This window comes from Cheilinus undulatus, linkage group 22, assembly GCF_018320785.1.
Source record: "Cheilinus undulatus linkage group 22, ASM1832078v1, whole genome shotgun sequence".
In the NCBI taxonomy this organism is placed as follows: domain Eukaryota; kingdom Metazoa; phylum Chordata; class Actinopteri; order Labriformes; family Labridae; genus Cheilinus; species Cheilinus undulatus.
In genome coordinates this window covers 32426731-32446327 of record NC_054886.1, presented here as the reverse complement: position 1 = coordinate 32446327, position 19597 = coordinate 32426731, and the positions used below count along the sequence as shown (strand labels likewise).

The following is a 19597-nucleotide window of genomic DNA, read 5'->3' as shown; positions in this document are numbered from 1 at the left end:
AACAAGCCCCCATGAAAGTTCTGTAAGCCAACCCACGAAAGTCAAGAAAGTCAGGCCCTGAAGTGGCGAACGCCACTAGGCAACACAATAAGATTTCTGATATTTTAGTCCAAATCATAACTCTGATCTCAGAAATCAAGTCAGAGGAATTTGAATTTAAGTCAGAATTCAGTTATTAAAGCCAGAATTTAGAGATAAAAGTCATAATTATGGTACAAATGTAGACATTTTGGTTTCAATCTCAGACTTCTGAGGAAAGAAAGTTAGAGTTTGGAGACTAATGTTGGAATTCTGACTTTAATCCCTGAAATCTGAGGGTGGAAAGTAATAAATTTGTGAAACATGTCAGAATTAACAGAAAGTCAAAGTTTTGTGATGAATGAAAGAATTCTGGCGTAACTTTCACAATTCTTGGGGGGGGGGGGGGGTCAGAATTAAAGTGTAGAAGTCAAAATTTGGAGAATAAAGTCTGGATGCTGACTCTTTTGGTCAGAAATAAAAAGCTTTAAGTTGGAATTCTGAGATTTTGGTTCAAATTCTGACTCCAGTCTCAGAATTCAAGTCAGAAATGAATTCAGGATTATTTAAATTGACGTCAGAATTCTGAGAGTAAATTCTGAATTTAGAGATTAAAGTTAGACTTCTGAGATTTAAGACAGAACTCAGACATGAAAGTCTAAGTTACCTTAAAATATCTAATGAACTCCTTCCACCACTATAAAAGAAAACTATAAAGTAAGTTAGACTTCATCTGCCTTGTTAATAAATCCTAGTTTTCCGTTTAAAACATATTTTCAGTTTGACTTCTACGTACTTTGTGGTGCATTTAAACTATTTCAAACATTAATTTCATTTCAACTCGATTTTCCTGTATTTCCATGAACATTTCTCCTCCAGAGATAATAAAGATAAACCCGCATTTAAGCTAAGATAAGAAAGGGATAGACAGTGTGTGCTTGATTTTATTTTGTAATGTCACTGATCAAACCCCAGAGCTTTACCTCATCATGAAACTGATCAATTCAGTCTTTAATGACCTGAAAGAGGGTGGCTTCAACAGTATTATAACTCTCGATGCTGTTTTAATGATAACCTGTCTTACCTGTGCTTATCACCGCCCCACCGGTACGTACAAATAACATCGATCGAGCATCCACTCCTGAAAACAAACGGCTAGCAAACACTTCCGGGTACTTTTGACTTTTTCCTCACTTTAGCTGCACAACTTTTAAGTCAAGTTAATTTAACACTTAAATATGAATTATTAACAAACGAATAAAGGCGAAAAGAGGAAAATACGACGGGAGGAAGAAGAGGACAGAGGAAGAGTTTGTTTTTAAAGCTGTAAGGTAAAAAACGTCTAAATCTGTCACCTTTGGGCGCTGCTGCTGGTTGTTTCACCTCATAAATGTTATCAGGGGAGGATAAAACAGCCTTAAATCCACTTAAATATGCATGAATGTGTGATTTACTGCGGTAGAGACATGTTTTTCTCACTTTATCAGAGTTCTTTAAACAGAAGTTTACCTGTATGAGGGAACATCATGTCTTCAGTAACGTTTTATTAAAAACAGGCACTTTTATTCAAATTATTATTCTTTAATCGTTCTTTTATTAATCCTACATCTCAAGCCTTAAATATCCACTGTAGTATAAAAAGTTAGTCCTGTCTTTTTTTATTGTGAACTAAACAAACAAACGTACATCCTCTATTTCACAGACTGCTTTTAGATGGCCTTCTTATATTATGTTCAAAAACCCAACTTTGAACCATTAAAGGGCAGCAACAGCAAGAGAAAGCTATCTGTAATTGGTACAAAAGTTTAACCAGGATAGGACACACTGATGGAGAGCCATCTACCTGAAACAACAACATAAATAACAAAAGACTACTGCATATGCTAATAACTACAGTGGAAATGTGACTTATATTAAAAATAAAAGACCAAAAAAAAGTATATTCTAATTGGAAATGATAATAAATTAGCTGGAATCAAGTAGGCACATGGCGTAGGTGGTAAAAAACAATCTGGAGGAATAAGTAAATTAGAATATATATTAATGTGGCATGAATGAATACAGAAAAAGAAACTCAATTTGAAAGGTCCATCAGCAGTCTAAGCCTGCTGGTCTAAGCTTGAACCAGCCCTGACTATAGTAGGCTTTATCAAAGTGAAACATTTTATTCCCACCTTTAAAAATAAAGAGGGTGTCTGCCTCTCAGACAGGGGCGTAGCTACAACCAGCTAGCCAAGCAACAAATGTTGCGTCATTTCTACAAATATCAGTGCATTTGAATATATTTTTTACTATGGTTTAATTAAATTTACTTGCATCATTTAGCAATGCTGGACTATACCATTTGGGCATTTTTAAAGGAGGACCAGGGCCCCCCAAATATTTTGATGCCTTTGCAAGAGCCACAATCTAAGTGGTAAAAAAGTGGCAAAAACTGATTAAAGTGGCAAAAAAAAAGTTAAAGGTGGCAAATAATGGCCAAACAGTGGCAGAAAAGTGGCAAAAACATATGGCAAAACATGGGTGAAAAGTAGAAAAACAGGGAGAAAAAGTGGCAAAATAGGACAGAAAGTGGCAAAAATTGTTGAGAAGTTAACCCAAAATTAGTTACAGGTGGCAAAAAAAAATGCCTATAAACAGCAAAAACATGGTAAAAAATGAGTGTAAAAGTGACTTAAATGGGCAAGAATGCTGAAAACAATGGGATTTAATGGCATAACGCAGTTTAAATGGGCAAAAAGTGTCAAAAAGGAAAAAAATTGCAATTGGCAAAAAGCAGGATAAAAGAGGCAAAAAAAAAAACTGGTGACAAAAATGGGATGGAAGCAGTAAAAATGGATTAAAAGTGGCAAAATTATCAAAGAAATTGGTAAAAAAAAAAAAAAAAAACGTTGTAAAAAAGAATTCAAACTGATGAATGTGACTTGCAGTGGATAGTTCCTGAGGTCATAGTTTCCCTTTATAAAGGTTTTCTGGGGGATAATATTTCAAATTCAGACAAAAAGAGCCACAAATCATCACAAAAGAGTCATACGCCGAGTATCACTGATTTAGATGCTTTTGATTCAATGATGACACTAATTACAAATAAAAACAAACAAAAACTCACTTCAGGGCCCCTCCCTACTGTGGGCCCAAGTAATCAGTACCCTTTCCCCCCTGTGCTACCCCCATACTCTCAGACCCTCACTGGGGGATTTCAAAGGAAAGAGGCCTGATAAATGAAGGTTCTACCTCCCGTACTACTTTTAGACTATTAAAATTTAAAATACTGTTGGGAGACTTTAAAAGAAAGGGCCTTAATAACAGAAGGCTCTACCTCCCATACTACTTTTTAAGTTTTCAAAACTTAAATTTATATCAGAATTTGCCTTTTTGTGCATTTTTCATCATAATAAATTATAAATCATTGGATTTGGACACAAATCAAGTCAAACTCGATGCATTTTGACACGTGTGCAGCCATGTCAAGCTTGATGACATCATTTTGTCAAGGTCTTTTCACCCTAGTAAAACTCCTGGAGACCAACAGCAGTTTTTAGGCCCTTAGGACATCCACAGCATGACCAGGGGCTTGTAGCAACCCCACTACCCAACCAGACGATACCCTCGCTTGTGTACTTGCCACACCCACCCCTTACTCCACCCTAAAGGTGTGGACTTTTGTTATTTTTCAACAGATCATTTTCCCATGCCACTGGTAAAATGCAAGGACATCCAGAGCATGACCGGGGTCGTGTCAACCCCCCCCCCCCCATGGATTGCACCCTCAGACAGGTTACTCTACTTCAGCCTCAAATTTTGGCCTAAACATGCCTCAAAGTTCTGCACGGTACTGCTGCAAGAGGTCACAAGTAACTGAGGTCAGGACACAACTGATTTGACTTCTTGATTTGTATATTATTTAGAATAAACAGCTTTTTTTTTTAAACTCAAGTTTGGAGTAGATGGAAAATTTAAAGGTAGAATGCTGAAATAATGTTTTTTTCCCTAGTAGAGGTACTTAGTTACTCAAGTTCAACGACTATTTATTCACCATGTGGAAGTGAAACTAATCTTCCTGTTAGAAAGCAGAAGTACTTTCACTAACTCTCAATATTTTTACTATTGTTAGGGAACAAAATTAGGCATTACAGCAGTGGTTCCCAACCTTTTTTCTATTGAGCCCCCCTTCACATATGTAATAAGAGCTGTAGCCCCCCAGGATCCACAGTGAACTAATGCTGTCAAAAATACACGTCAAATTGAATTATTTTCATCACTTTAAGCCAAACGAAATAGCCAAAAACACAAGTGTGTTGACCAAAAGACTTTTGTATGAGCAATTCATGTGTTTTATCATTTTTTTGGTAGTTTGAGTGACCCTAATTTTAACAACCTCAGAGCAGACAGACCCTCGCGCACCCCCCTTCCTGGTCCCAGGGTTGAGAACCAAGGACCTACAGCATGTAGAAATCAAAAGTCCTGACTTTATTTAATGTAATTTAGCCTAGATTTAGAATGAGGGCGTGTGTGTCAGAGCTGTTTAGGTTCCTGTTCTAAGAGGTCAAAGTTCTGCTTTATAGTGTCATTTATATCATAAAAATAAGACAAAGTGTTTGAACTTTGAACTCACTTCAAGGAAACTTTAACTTTACTCATTTCCTGTCTGAAGTTGTAAAGTTAGAGTTAGATATGTGGACATAGACCTTATAAAAAAAATCACAAACTTGTGAAACTCTAGTGACCATAAAATAACTCCGTACTTTGATATCCATTCATTTTCTATATCGCTGATCCCATTGGGGGTCGCGGGGATGCTGGAACCTATCCCAGCTGTGATTGGGTGAGAGGTGGGTTACAACCTGGACTGGTTGCCAGTCAATCACAGAGCTTGTAGTTTTATTTGTTTCTGTTTAATTTTCTTTTTTTTTTTTCAGACTTTATATCAGATAAAAAACCTTTAATGAGACATGACAACATGACTAAGGCTGGTTTTAACACATTTATGCTGCAGGAGGACTGAAGGAGTTTGCTGTTAAATATAAAACATATAAAACGTGTCAAATAAAAGAACAGGAGAGAGGAAGCATGAAGCAGCTGCAGAGGGGGAAGAAGAAGAGGCAAATTAGGACGTTAACAATGCCATCAGTTCAGCCATGACACGGATATTAACATGAAATCACACGACACAAGTAGACGAAGAAAAAGCAGCTTGTTTTATATTATTTTACATTTTCAAATATTTTTTATATCCACTTAATTTAACTGAACATATAAATAACAGAGATATGACTCTACTTGTTTTTCAGATTTATTTTAAGGTTATAAAAAGGCCAATAACCCAACATATTCCCTAATGTGCTCACATTTCATCTCTTTACTTTATTTATAAATTAAAAGTATTTTAAGAATATTAGACTCAAACTGCCTTTAACAAACTAAATTATCTGCCTGAGATTAAACAGGATTAGTAGACCGATTGCAAAATTTGAGCTTAGATTTATGAAGCAGCATTCTGAACACTTGGGCTCAGTGGAAGAGGAAATCCTCCAGTTTGTCGTACTTCTTCATCTTCGGCACTAGGGGGCGCCCGTACCCACCAGTCTGTTTCACGGCCATGATGCAGGAAAACACCCTCATATATTTATAATGTACATAGTCGACAGGTTGGCATATTTAAGGTCAAACTAGATGTTTATTTGACCCTGGAAGAATTTTTTGAATGTGTTCTTAATGTTTGACTTTTTTCCCTTTTTATCTAAACATCAAATGACTCATATTTCAATTGTTTTCCATATTAAATAGGACAAGCCAAATAAAAAACACCTGTAATATGGTCAGCATTTGAATTCTTAGATATGTTTTATGACATGTTTTAACAGTAAAGATTAATCCCTGATCAGTAGGGCATCTGCAGTTTCTTTCAGCATCAAACAAGGACAATGTAGAAAATATTTGACTGTTTTTATGTTTTGTTTTGTTTGGTTTGGTTTGGTTTTTTGCAGGTAGAAAAAAGAGGTGGAGGAGCAAGATGATGGAGGAGGTGGAGCACAGCGATGACGTCGGCCCAGCAGCTAACAGCACAGAGGAGTCCACCGCTCCTCCAACGGTGAGTTAGTTTAAAAAACGTCAAATGCACTCTTTATCTTTGTACCTTTAATCACTCCTGAACAGAATACAAACTAGAGAAAGTGAAAATTAGAACCAATACCAGTGTTTTTTGGGGGGTTTTTTTATTTAAATTTTTATTAAGAACAGAGCCATAACATTCCACATAACAACTTGGCCACAAGGCTTACTGTTCCTTTTTTTGTTCCAGATAAACAAAACAAACTGAGCCAAAAAGGATGTATACAACACAATAATAGTAATAGTAATACATAAATAATTAGATCGAAGTCCTCAGCCCTTGGCACATTTTGACAAATTAGCACACCAAATAAAGATATATGTAAAATTAAAAAAAATAAATAAAATAAAATAAATTAAATTAAAAATAAAAAATAGAAATAAATAAATAAATAAAAATAAGATAAATATAAATAAATAAATATGAATAAATAAATACATTTAAAAAAGGACAATAAATAAATTAAAAGAAAATAAGCACAAATTATATTTAATCAATTTTAAAAAATGTTTCTACATCAGACAACTATGTAAACTTGAGTAGCTTAGAACCAATACCAATGTTTGAAATAGCAGTTTATCTGATTGGTGATAGCTTTGTTGTTTTCATTAATTATATTGATGAAAACAGATCAGAGTTTGCCCAACAGATTCCCTCATAAGCTCAGTGAAAATAACTTCATTGTTTCAGCAGTTAGCTAAAGGTTCTTTGCAGATGACGTCAGAGCGAGAACTCTAGATGGGGGGCAGGAAGTGATTTCTGCATAGAGAAGTGCTGACTCTGACTGTGCTAAAAATAAACAACATTGAGCTACTATTAAGTCTCACCAGTAGTGACAGGTTCAGGTGTAACAGTTTAGAAATCTCACAGTGGAACAGCAGCAAGCATGCATGGGTAAAAGCCTCCGTCTAAGGCCTGGAAGAGCAGAATCCCCTATTTCTAATCCATGAATATTTTGTTTCTGAAGCAGGAAAAAAAATCTCCAGGTTTAGATCAGATAATCTACTGATTTTAATAGCAGCAGAATCAAGCAGTGATCTCAGGAGTGTTAATTGTGATTGTGTCTTTAAGAGCAGACATCTTCCACGTCACACAGGAGCTTCTCCAACCTTTAGAAAGAGCAAAGGGCCGTATGTATGAGTGCTGTGCCGGGTTTGCGTCACTACATGCCTCCCTGTCTCTTCGATGTGACTCAAAAACTTTGATCTGAGCCCCTCTGACCCTGTGAGTCCTCTACAGGTGTGTCTTCTGTAAAAAAAAGCTTCATATCTTCCCTTGAACATCACTTCCTGGAATGAGAAATAAAAACAAGGAAGAGAAGCGTTACAGGAAGGATTTGGTGTGTTTTTCAGAATGAGCGTCGTTACCCCTCATCTGTGTCAGGTGATTTCCTGTCTTGAGTGTTCTTCCGGCCTCTGACCTCTCTGCCTGCCGCCAATCACAACAGGTAGCCATCATCTCTGTGGCAACCTCACAGCCTTTTGATCTGAGTTCTGATTGGCCCCTGTAAGCTGCTGTTCCCACGGTGATCCCACCGAGTGTTGTCACGATGCTTTGACTTCTGACATTTGACCTCCTTACTGTTGGAGATGTTCCTGTTCCTGGAAGGGAGCCCCATGCTGCATTCAAGGACTGTAGGAAATATGAAACTTCAGCTTGGAAATGGGTTGCTTCAAAGCCTTTAAAGGCGAAATAATACACCAAATTTCATAAGACAGTAAAAATCAAATATACTAGTGATGTTCCAAGCTTGATCATTTCCCATCCAGGCGATAAAAATTGTAAATGCGCTCAGCCTATTAGTCTATAGTAAAGTACAACCCCAGTTCCAAAAAAGCTGGGGCACTGTGTAAAATGTACATAAAAAAAATAATTTTAACCCGTATTTTATTCACAATAGAAGATAAACGAAATATCAGATGTTGAAATTGAGACATTTTACAATTTCATGAAAATACATAATCATTTTGAATATGATGGCAGCAACATGTTTCAAAAAAGTTGGGATGGGGTAACAAAAGGCTGGAAAAGTAAGTGGTACTACTGGAAAACAGTTTAAGGAACATTTTGCAACTAATTGGGGTAATTGGCAACAGGTCAGTAACAAGACTGGGTATTAAGGAGGGTCAAATTCAGCTAATATTTTTCATGAAATAGTAAAATGTCTTAGTTTCAATGTCTGATATGTCATTTATGTTCTATTATCAATAGAATATAAGTTTATGAGATTTGACTCTGCAATGGTAAAACATCAGACTGTAGCTTCTGTATTTGTTTTTTTTTTTACTTTCCAGGAAGTGAACAGCAACTGCAACCACACAGACAACAACAACGTCACTTCCACTTCCTGTCCAGCTGAGGCAACGCCAGAGGTCACACCAGAGGTAACCATGGAGACAGAGCAGAGTGAAGGTAAACCAGTGATGTGTCTGGTTTTATCAGTTCGGTTGTGTTTGTGTTGTCTGTAATGGCTCTGATGCTAATATTAGCTAGCCTGGGCAGTGATGTATAACTCATATTCATTTTGACTGTTTGCATTTAAAGTCCCTCTCATTCTAGGTCTGACATGTTAACAGTATTATAATGATTGATAAAAGGCACAAACACGTGATCAATATCTCTCAGTAAATCTAAATCTTTGACTCCTGCAGAGCCAACAAAGACAGCAGGAAAGGAGCCTGTGGTCATTCAGGGTAACAAAAACGCAGCGAGTGAGAAGCTGCAGAGAGTCAGGAAGTGGAGCATCACTACCTATAAAGTGAGGCTGGACTTTAATCTATTGGTTAACCCTTTACCTACTGAGTCTAAAAATGGCGATTTGGACATAGTTTGTTATCATGGCTGTAAAACAGTCAGGAAATGCCCTAAGTCTGAGAGCGTTGGTCCCTTTTCCCAGGAGTACTTGAACTTGACTTTTCAACATCTGGTTAATGATTATTACACATTATACGGAATTGTCAGTAGTTTAAACGAAGAAAAACACAAAAACGGATTTGTTTTTCATGGCTTTTATGAGAAGCAATTGTGTTATTGCTCATAAAGTTTTGGTTTGACATTTGAAATGTGAACCTGTAAATGTTTAGAACAATCACCAGTCATTTTTTGAGTCTAGGACTCTGGGTGTGCAAAACACAGTGCAAAAGTTAACTATATACATAAGCGACAATTAGTGCAAATAAAGGTGGAAAAATGCATTCTCAACATTCTCAAGTAACATATTGTTATTGCACATGACAGACACACACAAATGCCACTATCAAATGCTATTGTTTGAAAACAAAACACCACTCTCGCTCACTCTCCTTTTACTCTCTTCCTTCACTCTCCTTTCTCACTTGTCTTCAGCCAAAGCTGCCTTTTTCACAGTGCTGTTATTAAAATATATATATATATATATATATATATATATATATATATATATATATATATATATATATATATATACACCACACATCATATATTGCCAAAAAGCACAGGTTTTCAGCTCTCTGTCAGCGTTGGAATTTTTTAGATTGAGCAAACTTTCGAGGAGTTACAGTGTTGAGAATCCGTGTAGCCGACCCGCGATACTTCTGGTGTTTTGCTATGAATGGCCATGTTACATGGTTGCGAGTACTTTAATGAACCATATATGTGCACATGCCCAAAATTCTCAGCTTTCCAACACCATTGGATTTTTTCTGATCAGACAAACTTTGACAGAGTTTAAACTCCAGACATATAAAACACAGCGCCGGCACTGGCTCAGTAGGTAAAGGGTTAAAGATTTTATCAATAATTAAGTTGACCTGATCGATACTAAATCTCCGTCCCTGCAGTGCACCCGGCAGGCTCTGTCTGAGAAGCTCGGGCGTGGATCTCGTACGGTGGATCTGGACCTGGAGCGTCGGCTCGAGCTGCTCAGAGACGACCGCCAGCGCTACGAAAACATCACCAAGGTGGCTCAGACGCTGGCCAATCAGCTTGCTCAGATCACAGTTACCCAGAAGACACTGGGGGATGCATTCAGTGAGCTCAGGGTCAAGACACCATTGCTGCATGTGAGTCTTAAAATACTTTGATGGTCCCTCTGATTTTCTACTGCTACTGCATTTGTCAAGCCCTCCTCTCAAAGAGCAATAGACCAGTCCCATCTCAGCATCTTTAACCCTTTAAAATTCCTTTAATATCCTGTTGCATTTGTCCCCAAAGGAAGAAAAGGTCCGCTTCCCAAAAAATGATGAAAAAATAATTATTAATATTTTTTTCCACTTTAAACAAGTCAGTCTTTTAAAACAACTTCAGCATGAAATATCAAATATTAATTGTATTTGTGGGATTTTAACCCTTTAAAGGCCAGTATATAACAGCTCCACTGTTTTAATGAACAAAATCAGAAAAACTCAAATGAAATACACACACACACTTTTTTATGCTTTGAATGGAAAAAAGTAGCACCATCTAGTGGATAATGATGAAAATTAAAAATTCAAAGCTTGCAGTCCAAAAATGACATCTTTACATAAAAGAATGCATTAGTTTAATGTGGAGATAAATGTGGGATAAAAAAATGCCATTTTCAATGGTTTTCAATGGGACATTTTTGGTCCTTAGGGACAAATGTGTTGGTTTTTGTGTAGCTTAGCCATTTTAAGCTAATTTAAGGAGCTGAGACAACAATTCTACAAATTAATATTCTCTGGCAATTTTGAGATATATGCATTCAACACAGCCAAAATGACTTGAAAATAATAAAACTGAATGTCACAAAATATCCCTAGAATCTCTTAAGGGTTAACTACGGTGGCCCTGAAGGCCAACAGGATTAATATTTCAAAAGTGCAAAATACATTTCACAAAACACAAAAATTTTTCACAGAGCACGAAATATATTTCAGGAAACTGGAAAGGGTAGGGCCCTGATACTTGTCTCTGATTGGACGAAACCCAAGTCATTTCTTGTTTTCAGTAGATACCACAACAGCCAATGTAGTGCAAAATTTAAAGTGACAACCAGGATGGAAGCAGACATTCAGCTGATAAAGCAATACTTTAACAAGGGACAGACATGTCTTGTGATTTTTCCACCTCTCTCAGGTGGAGTTTGGTTTGAATGCAGAGGCTCAGAAGTTTCTATCAAAGAGTAATGAGACCCTGGCAGCGGCCCTCAACGCCTTCACCTCTGACATGAACACTCTGGTCAACAAAACCATCGAGGACACCATGATCAACGCCAAGAAGTACGAGGCGGCCAGGTAGGAGGAAGACAGCTGATGGGGTTTGAGTTTTTAACCTCAAAAATAGTAAAAGATTCAACTTTCTGACTTTTACTGTGCTGTGTAAAAGTATTTTCCCCCTTTTTGAGGTCTCATTTTTTCATATTTGCCACTGAAATGTTTCAGATCATCAAACAAATCAGACTAAGATAACCTGAGCAAGTACAAAATGCAGTTTTTAAATGATGATTTCATTCATTAAAGGGATAAGGCATTTATGGTAACCATCAGTGAGTCTTTCTCATCACTGTGGAGGAATGTTATCCCACTCTTCTTTGCAGAATATTCTAACTCAGCCACTCAGCTGGAGGATAAGTTGCAAGAAAGAAGGATTTATTCATAATTTCCATCACTCATGCCAAAAGATATGACAGAATATGTCACAAGGCATCATGGGAAATGAATTAAATTGGCTGAAAAGAAGCAGTAACTTTTGAAATATTGCTTTAAAAACTGGTTTTCAAGACCACGATAAAGCATCGTTAAAAAACTGTAACTACAATTTTATCATTCAGAAAAATTCCTGATAGCTTTTTTTTTTTAACTTCTTGGCTTAATTTCTCTTCATTTCCTGTGTAAACCCAACTCTTAGTGGATGTTAGGGATACTGGAGGATGTACAGAAATGTCAGATATGTGTTCTTTACATGACTGAGCTTCTCCGTCTCCCAGGATCGAGTACGATGCATACAGAGTCGACCTAGAGGAGCTGAACATGGTACCCCGGGATGCCAACACGCTGCCCAAACTGGAGGCGGCCCAACAAGAGTTTCAGGGCCAGAGGGAGAAATTTCAAAAGCTTCGAGACGACTTGACGGTTAAAGTGAAGCTACTGGAGGAGAACAAGGTGAGAGGGAGAAGAAATCTCTTTACTTTAAATTCTGAAGAGCTCTGGGACACTTGGGATCACTGGTTAGCCCTCTAGAGGAGTCATGGGAATAACTGGACCAAACACCAGCAAAGGGGGGTTCCTACTTAACTGACAAACCTGCCAAAGTGCTGGCTTTTTCACTTGTTGGGGGCCAATGTTAAGGTCATAACTGGTCACAACTATCCTGTGTTAACTGACAGACTGGGACTGATGCTTGTTTAGAATATAAATCCATATTTTCATGGTCTATCTGCAGGTCAAAGTCCTCCATAACCAGCTGCTGCTGCTCCACAGCGCTGTCGCCTCCCACAGTTTAGCGTGTCACAGCTTTCTGGATCAAAACCTCAAACAGGCTACAGAAGCCCTCAACAACAGCAGCGTGGACGCCCCCTCCTGGCTGGAGGAAAGTTGACACAACAGCTAAACATGGCCACGAGGAAGGTGCAAAGATTTGGATTAGTTGGAATAAGTTCTGGAAGAAATGGACGCTACTTTGGGAAAATTAAGGGAGGGACTACTTTTGAGGAAATAATAAGGGGGTAAATTGGGGGGGGGTTGGACTGGTAGGTAGTTTATTTATACCTGAGGGAGAATTCAGGACTGAAGTTCTAGAAACTCGATTGTTCGCTGCAGACATGGAAAGATAAATAGGTTAGAAGTTATTTGAGATGTTAAATGAGGTTCGTTGTTGTTAAAAGTCTTAGAAATGTTGAGAGATCTTTTTCCAGGACAGGAGGCCTTGTAAAGTATAAAAAGGTTGTTTATTGTTCCAAACTGTTGAGATTATACTCAGGACAAAGGGCTCTGTAGAATGAACTCTCTTTCTATATTATTCATACCTTTAAAGACTTCCAGCACTTGTGACTTGTGACCTGTTTAACAGAGACACAGTCATACTTTCCCCTCTTGGTTTTCTTGCCTCTGTCTCAGTGTGTTGGGGAGTAAATCCATCTAATCCTTTGTGAGGCACTAAGCCTTTCTTTGAACTTTAAAAATCCTCAGTCGCTGCAGTCAGAAACTCACAGCGACTCAAAGTGCCTCAACATCACGGCTGGAAAACAGCCTTGCTGTCCGCAAGGTTAAACGCTCAGCGTATGACTCTGTACGGACACCTCTGGTTGATCTGTGCGTCCAGGTTGATGAATTCTTGTCTTGTTAGTAAGGCTGTCTCAACACCAGATTTTAAATCTTTGATACTGTTAAATGAAAATGATACCTGTTTCTAAACAAAAACAAACATAGAAGTCCTTGTTCCAAATATTGGATGCGTTACTTATTACTAATAACTAAAACCTGCCAGAAAAGTGCCAAAAAAGACCAAAAGCATCATTTTTAACACACGATGTTCAACTTCTATAATGCATTCTCTCTCTAGCTTCATCTCAAAGTTAAAAATATGACTAAATATCTTAATTTTTTATTGGTGTCTGTACAGTTTGATACCACTGAGCCTTAAAATAGTAGATTGTATTGTTTTTGTAACACCGTTTAGAAAAATGATTAAAAGAGAACGTTTTTGTCCGTAATACCCAGAAAAACAGAGTTTTTGAAAACACTGTCATTTTTAGCTATGACTTAACATCTCAACATGTGCTAATTACCAAAGAATGCTTCTCTATGCTGATGATGTTGACTTGTTCTTTAGTGGCCAAAGGTTGGACAACCAGAACTTAATCAACTGCCAACAATCAATTGGTATTACCTCTATTCAAACATTTTTTGAAAACCTTGAGACTCTTGACAATGCACCCAGCTGTAACTAACTATAACTATAACTAAAATAACTGATACTTTCTAAATGGTGTCAGTGCCTAGACCACTGATTATCAACTGGAGGCCCTGTGGCCCCCCACAGCTTCCCATCTGGCCCCCAGAAACTTGACTAAATTCAGAAAATGTGCTGAGGAAAAAAAAAAAAGATATTGCTGTATTTAGGGTGATTGAAAATTAAGACTGACCTGATGTTTGATCAGTTTCACAAAAATCCAACTATTTTTAACCATTACTAGCAAATTAGATGCATGACAGACACATACTCAAGTCCATCCTTAATTCAAGCAGCAGGTTTCAGTGTAAATTAAACCGTTCAGGAGTTTATTTTTTACTGTCTAAGAATAAAAAAAAAGACCAGTTTTCTTCACGTTTTTCACAAATCAGGATCCAGCATATTCACATAAAACAACATGGCAGTCCAAGAAATATGAGGCCTAAATATCTCAATCGCCCCCTTGTGGCTGGCTTCAATGTAAGTAATAAGGACTGAGTTCACTGCTAAAGGCTAAAAATAAGGTAAGGGAATAGGAAGAAAACAATGGTCAAGGGCGGTGGGTGAATAAAAGCTGTCTTAAAATGATCCCAATAGAACATAAAAGTAAAGGTGTAACTTCTTTATGTAAGAGGCTCAAATGTAGCTCATTTTGTGCCTTTCGTTCGGAATAATGAGGGGCATGTCTGGGTGGTAGGGTACCAAAATGAGGCACCAAAATCTGATTTAATTTGGTGTGGTTGGTATCAAATGTGTTGGTACTGGATTGATGTTGATGCTGGATTTCGATACTTTTCTAACTTGAAAGGCTGACTGACTGTTTCTAAGGCACTTCTCTGCTTGAATAGTGACAATTTCCATGTAGACAACAAGCACAGCAACCTAAAGAGACCAGTGAGTGCTACAAACCAAAGAATGCTGCTCTATGTCGATGATGTTGTCTTTTTCGTTGGTGCTTATGTCAAACATCCTTTTGGCACATTTAAATGATAATGGGTTTATTTGTTTCAGTGACATCTAACAACTCCATATATATAGTCTAGAACATGGGTTTTCAAAGTGTGGGAGAGTGAGCCTCCCCTAAGAAGAAATTATTCATTCGGTGGGCCCCCACCCACAAAAAGGATTCAAATTGAAAAAAAAAAAAAAAAAGAAACAACAACATTTCAAATATTTATGTCTAATATTCAATCATTTTAACATTAATATATTTTGGATATTTTGGTTTGCAAGTGTCCTTAAACATCTGCCTTTCCCTCTTATTCAGTTATAATGCCATTAAATACCTCTTTTTCATGGTTTTTTTTTTTTTTGGTCATTTTACAACTTCTTTTTGCCACTTTCACCCCTTTTTTTCACTTTATCCCATTTTTGCCCTTTCACCTTTTTGCCCATTTAAGCTATCTTTCATCAATAAATATCTCTTTTTTCAATTTTTGCCACTTTTATCCCATTTTTTGCCCCGTTTTTTTTAACCATTTTTTTTGCCACTTTTTGTCCATTTAAGCTATCTTTTGCCATTAAATACCACTTATTTCCTTTTTTCCAATTTTTGCCTCTTCTTTTTGCCATTTTTGCCCTTTTGCACAATTTTTTTTGCTACTTGTTGCCCATTTCATCTACCTTTTGTCATTACATACTGCTTGTTTCCTCTTTTTTGCCCATTTTTGCCACTGTTGACTGCTTTTTGCCCATTTAAGTCATTTTCCACTCATTTTTTTTGTCCCTTTTCACCAATTTCTGCTACTTTCTGACCAATTTTCCACTTTTTCTCCCCATTTTTGCCCCTTTTCACCAATTTTTTGATGATTTTTGACCATTTTGCCACCTTTAACCTATTTTTATTGCTACTTCAAGCTGTTTTTGCCACTTTTCACATCTGAGATTGTGGCTTTTGCAAAGGTATTTTTCAACAATTCTGCTCTTTGGTTGAGGGTTGAGTAACACTGCTCTATAGTATAGTACCTATAGTAACTATAAGTCTGTCTGTTTTGCTCAATGCACAGCAGAGGTTCGCAAAGCAAATCACCTTTTTACTGGTTTATGGTTCCGCGCCTCCCCTGAAGCTCTGTGGCGCCCCCCAGGGGAGGCCCGCCTCACACTTTGAAAACCACTGTTCTAGAAGCTTCTTTTGAAATTTACACCCCAACCACAACTTTCTGTACTTTTATTAAACTACAACCCATTGTTGGTTTTCTCTTAAACTTCACTGACACTCCATTTGCGTTCCAGTTTATTGATGGTTTCTACTGGTCGTTGACAACTTTACTGCAAGTTTCACAGTAAAACTGAGCAATTGGAAATGGAACGTTCTGGTTTGGATTTGAACCAACTGGTGCCAGTCCAGAGTCCATTCCCATTTTGTTCATTGGTTGGGAAAAGGCTGATGATACCAAATATGCATACATTCCTTGTAAACATAATCTACACTGTCATTTTAGCGATCATTTTCCCTGTTAGCTCCGAAACAGCGTAGGAAGATAATGAATGAATCTACTGTCATGTACTTTGTATCCAGACCAAATCTTTGTTGGTTCTTTTAATTCTGTTGGCCATTTACTGGTCAAAATAAAAGAAACCCTCGACAGTTTGAGGATATCCGATAAAAGAGAAAAAACTTAGTGAAGCTCAGATCTTTAGAGGGTTTTTATCTTTTCAGCCTTTGTCAAAAATATTTCTGGGAAAAGTTGCTATCCTCTTTTTTCCCTGACACACTATCCAAATATTCTTTTGCCTTTTATAATTTCCTGTGACAGTTCTGTAAAAAGTTGATTTTACGATTAAGCTCACTGTTTAATTGTATGACTGTTTTTTTGTGTGTGTTAATGTTCCTTGAATGAGAGAGACTATGTAATGACTGTGGATGCTTTTTGTGCAATAATATCTCTAAACCTTTTAACATAAGAAATTATATCTATATATGTACACTTCCAATAACGTCTTATTTTTGTCTTCCAGAACTTTAGTATCTGACCTGTATTACCAATAAACCTTACCTTCAGGGACATCACATGATATTAAGTTAGAAAAACCTGTTCCTGTTGGGTTTTGTGTTAGAGGTGGAAAACAGTTAATCGTCTGCAAAAGGAGGAACTTTGACTGTTTTCAGTTTGATTTTAAGATTAAACATTTTTGTCGTATTTCATTTGAGATCCTTCTGTGATTTAGAATTTGGAAAGTTTAATTTTGACTTGGAAACTGTGATGAAATCTGTATTTAATAACCTCTTTTTAAGTGAGATTTCTCCTGAATGGAAAAAACAATGACAACTGGAAAAAAGCAATACGTTTTTTCAACTAAACTCCAAGATGAGATGCTGTGAAGCCCTCATAAAACTCTTTTATGAGTCCTTTTCTAATTTGGGATCATTTTTTGTGATTTTTGCTTTCCTACACTCATAACCTTGACTGAAAAACCTGATGTGATCACTTCAGAATTGGACTGCGCTCTCTGTGTTTTAAAACAGTGAAAACACCAAAATGAAAAGGTATAAAGGGACTTTTGTTTTATTTGATTAATAAAAGCCAAACATGGACCAAAATGTAAATGATTAATAAACTATTTTAAACTTGTCGAAAGTGTTTGTAGCATTAAACTGCCAAATAAAAATGTTGAAACAAAAGAATGACTTTTAACTGTTGACTATCTATAAGCTACAGACTGGTTTCATATTAAATGAACTGTTTTTTATATCAACTGAAGGTGCTTGACTCAGTCATTAATGATTTAAACCGTTTCAGTTTTATTTGTAGTAAAAACGGTCAACCTGGTGTTCATAGGTCAAGTACTTTCCACAAAACAGCTTGGTTTTTATCTTCCTCTATTCAGACATTTCTGTTATTTGGGATAAGGGTATAAATAAATTGTAATCTTAAGAAAAAGACTGAAATTTACCCGTCATCACAAGAAAACTGAAAAAACTGTACAGATATTCTGTATGTCCACTTTGGGCTTTCATACATCACCAACTTTTGCAGCATAATTTTTTACTGGCACACACTGGCGACCCACTTTTGGACTTCGACCCACCAGTTGGGAAACACTGTTTTAGAGAGTAGGACAGTGGATAGAGTCGGGATGAGAGAGCGGGGATGGAAATGTGGGAAAGGAGCCCCAGGCCAGACTTGAACCCAGGCCACCTGTGGTTATGGGGCGTGACCTGGACCATCTTTGACCCTTAGAAATAAACTTTGTTTCACTGCTATATCTTTTCAGTATGGCCCATAATATAGGGTAGTTTTACTGCCTTTACCGTTGCTGTTAACTTTGTTTTACCTCTGGTTTTTATTGCCTTACCTTCAATAATTTAAAAGAAATTAATCTATTAATTAGTGGAATGATTAAATATATTAATATTTTTTTCTTTTATTTTTTATCAATTCAGTTTAAACTTATTTTATCACCTTTATTCTACTTTTTGGTGGACTTTAAGTATATTTGAAAATAATGTCAAATTATTCTAAAATTAAAAACCTTTAATGTTGTAAAAATGTGATGGATGGACTTTGGTATCATTTCTCAGACTCCCAGCACAGTTGGTTTTAGTTTTCAGTGGATGTTTCTGCCTTTAAATGAGTAATTTTAGAGCAGGACTGGTCTGTTTGTGGTTCTGTTGCTCTGATTTCTCTAAAGAGAGGCAATTATTCACCAGGCAACAGCAACACACAGCCCTGATACTGCCGTTTGTCTCTGCCAGTGTTTTATTTCATCCAGGCTCATTTTCACAAACACTTTAACAATCGTTTCTCACAACAAAGGCTCTCCTCGGTGTCTTTATAAGTCGATCATCTTCAGACTCAGATGAAGTGTGGAAACGTGCTCGTAGATTTCTCTCTGGACTGAATGAACTCAGCAGAGAAGGCGAGCTGCATGGAGGTTTGTCAGCAGCACACAACGATACACACACTTTTCTAATACACCAATTCAGAACAGAATTTTTAGTTTTCTGTTAATTCAGGTTGTGTTATTTATCTAATCTCACTCATGCTGCCAGATTTAACCCTCAGGCATCACTTTAATTTACTTCCCTTTAAAGCCATTAAGGACAAAAATGTCCACTTCAGAAAAACTGCTATGAAAACTTAACAGATTCATATTTTTATCTGCTTTTTTTTGCATAAATTGTTTAAACAACTTCAGCTATGCTCAAAACTACAAAACATGTAACCATTTTGAGGATTTTAACCCTTTAAATGCCAGTTTGATTACTGAAGGATCAAAAAATGTGGTTTGAATGGGAGTCAATGGGACGTTTTTGTGTCTTGAAAGGGTGGTAAATTTTAAATCAGATGCTACACAAAAACTAATAATGCATCAAAGTCAATATTTTGGCTAATTTTTGACATACCCAGGACTGATATAAAAAACACCCTCCACCCCCCCACATTAGCTATGTGGAAAACAATTACTGTTTTGCATGTTGTTTTAGAAAAAATAAAATTCAATAATCTATTGTTTTAATTAGAACTGAAGTTGATCAAAAGATTTGACCAAAAAAAAAGCAGAAAAAAATGTTAATGTGTACTGTTTTTATTGCTGATTTTGGAAGTGGACGTTTTTGTCCTTAATGACTCAAAA

The 19597-nt window shown here is 36.8% G+C and overlaps 1 protein-coding gene across 2 annotated transcripts; it reads left to right on the top strand.

Annotated features, from left to right (window-relative positions):
* The first annotated feature begins 1170 nt into the window (after nt 1–1170).
* On the top strand, nt 1171–12763 carry LOC121504655 (arfaptin-1-like). 2 transcript variants are annotated; one of them, XM_041779639.1, is made up of 8 exons: nt 1171–1349; nt 6006–6109; nt 8425–8542; nt 8782–8888; nt 9949–10170; nt 11207–11364; nt 12057–12231; nt 12512–12763. In XM_041779639.1, exons 2-8 carry the CDS (start codon nt 6032–6034, stop codon nt 12665–12667), a joined length of 1014 nt encoding a protein of 337 aa, XP_041635573.1. In that variant the 5' UTR covers nt 1171–1349; nt 6006–6031; the 3' UTR covers nt 12668–12763. The 2 variants fall into 2 exon arrangements, with proteins under 2 accessions (XP_041635573.1, XP_041635574.1); XM_041779640.1 differs by lacking the exon at nt 1171–1349 and adding an exon at nt 3799–3881.
* Nucleotides 12764–19597: the final 6834 nt, after the last annotated feature.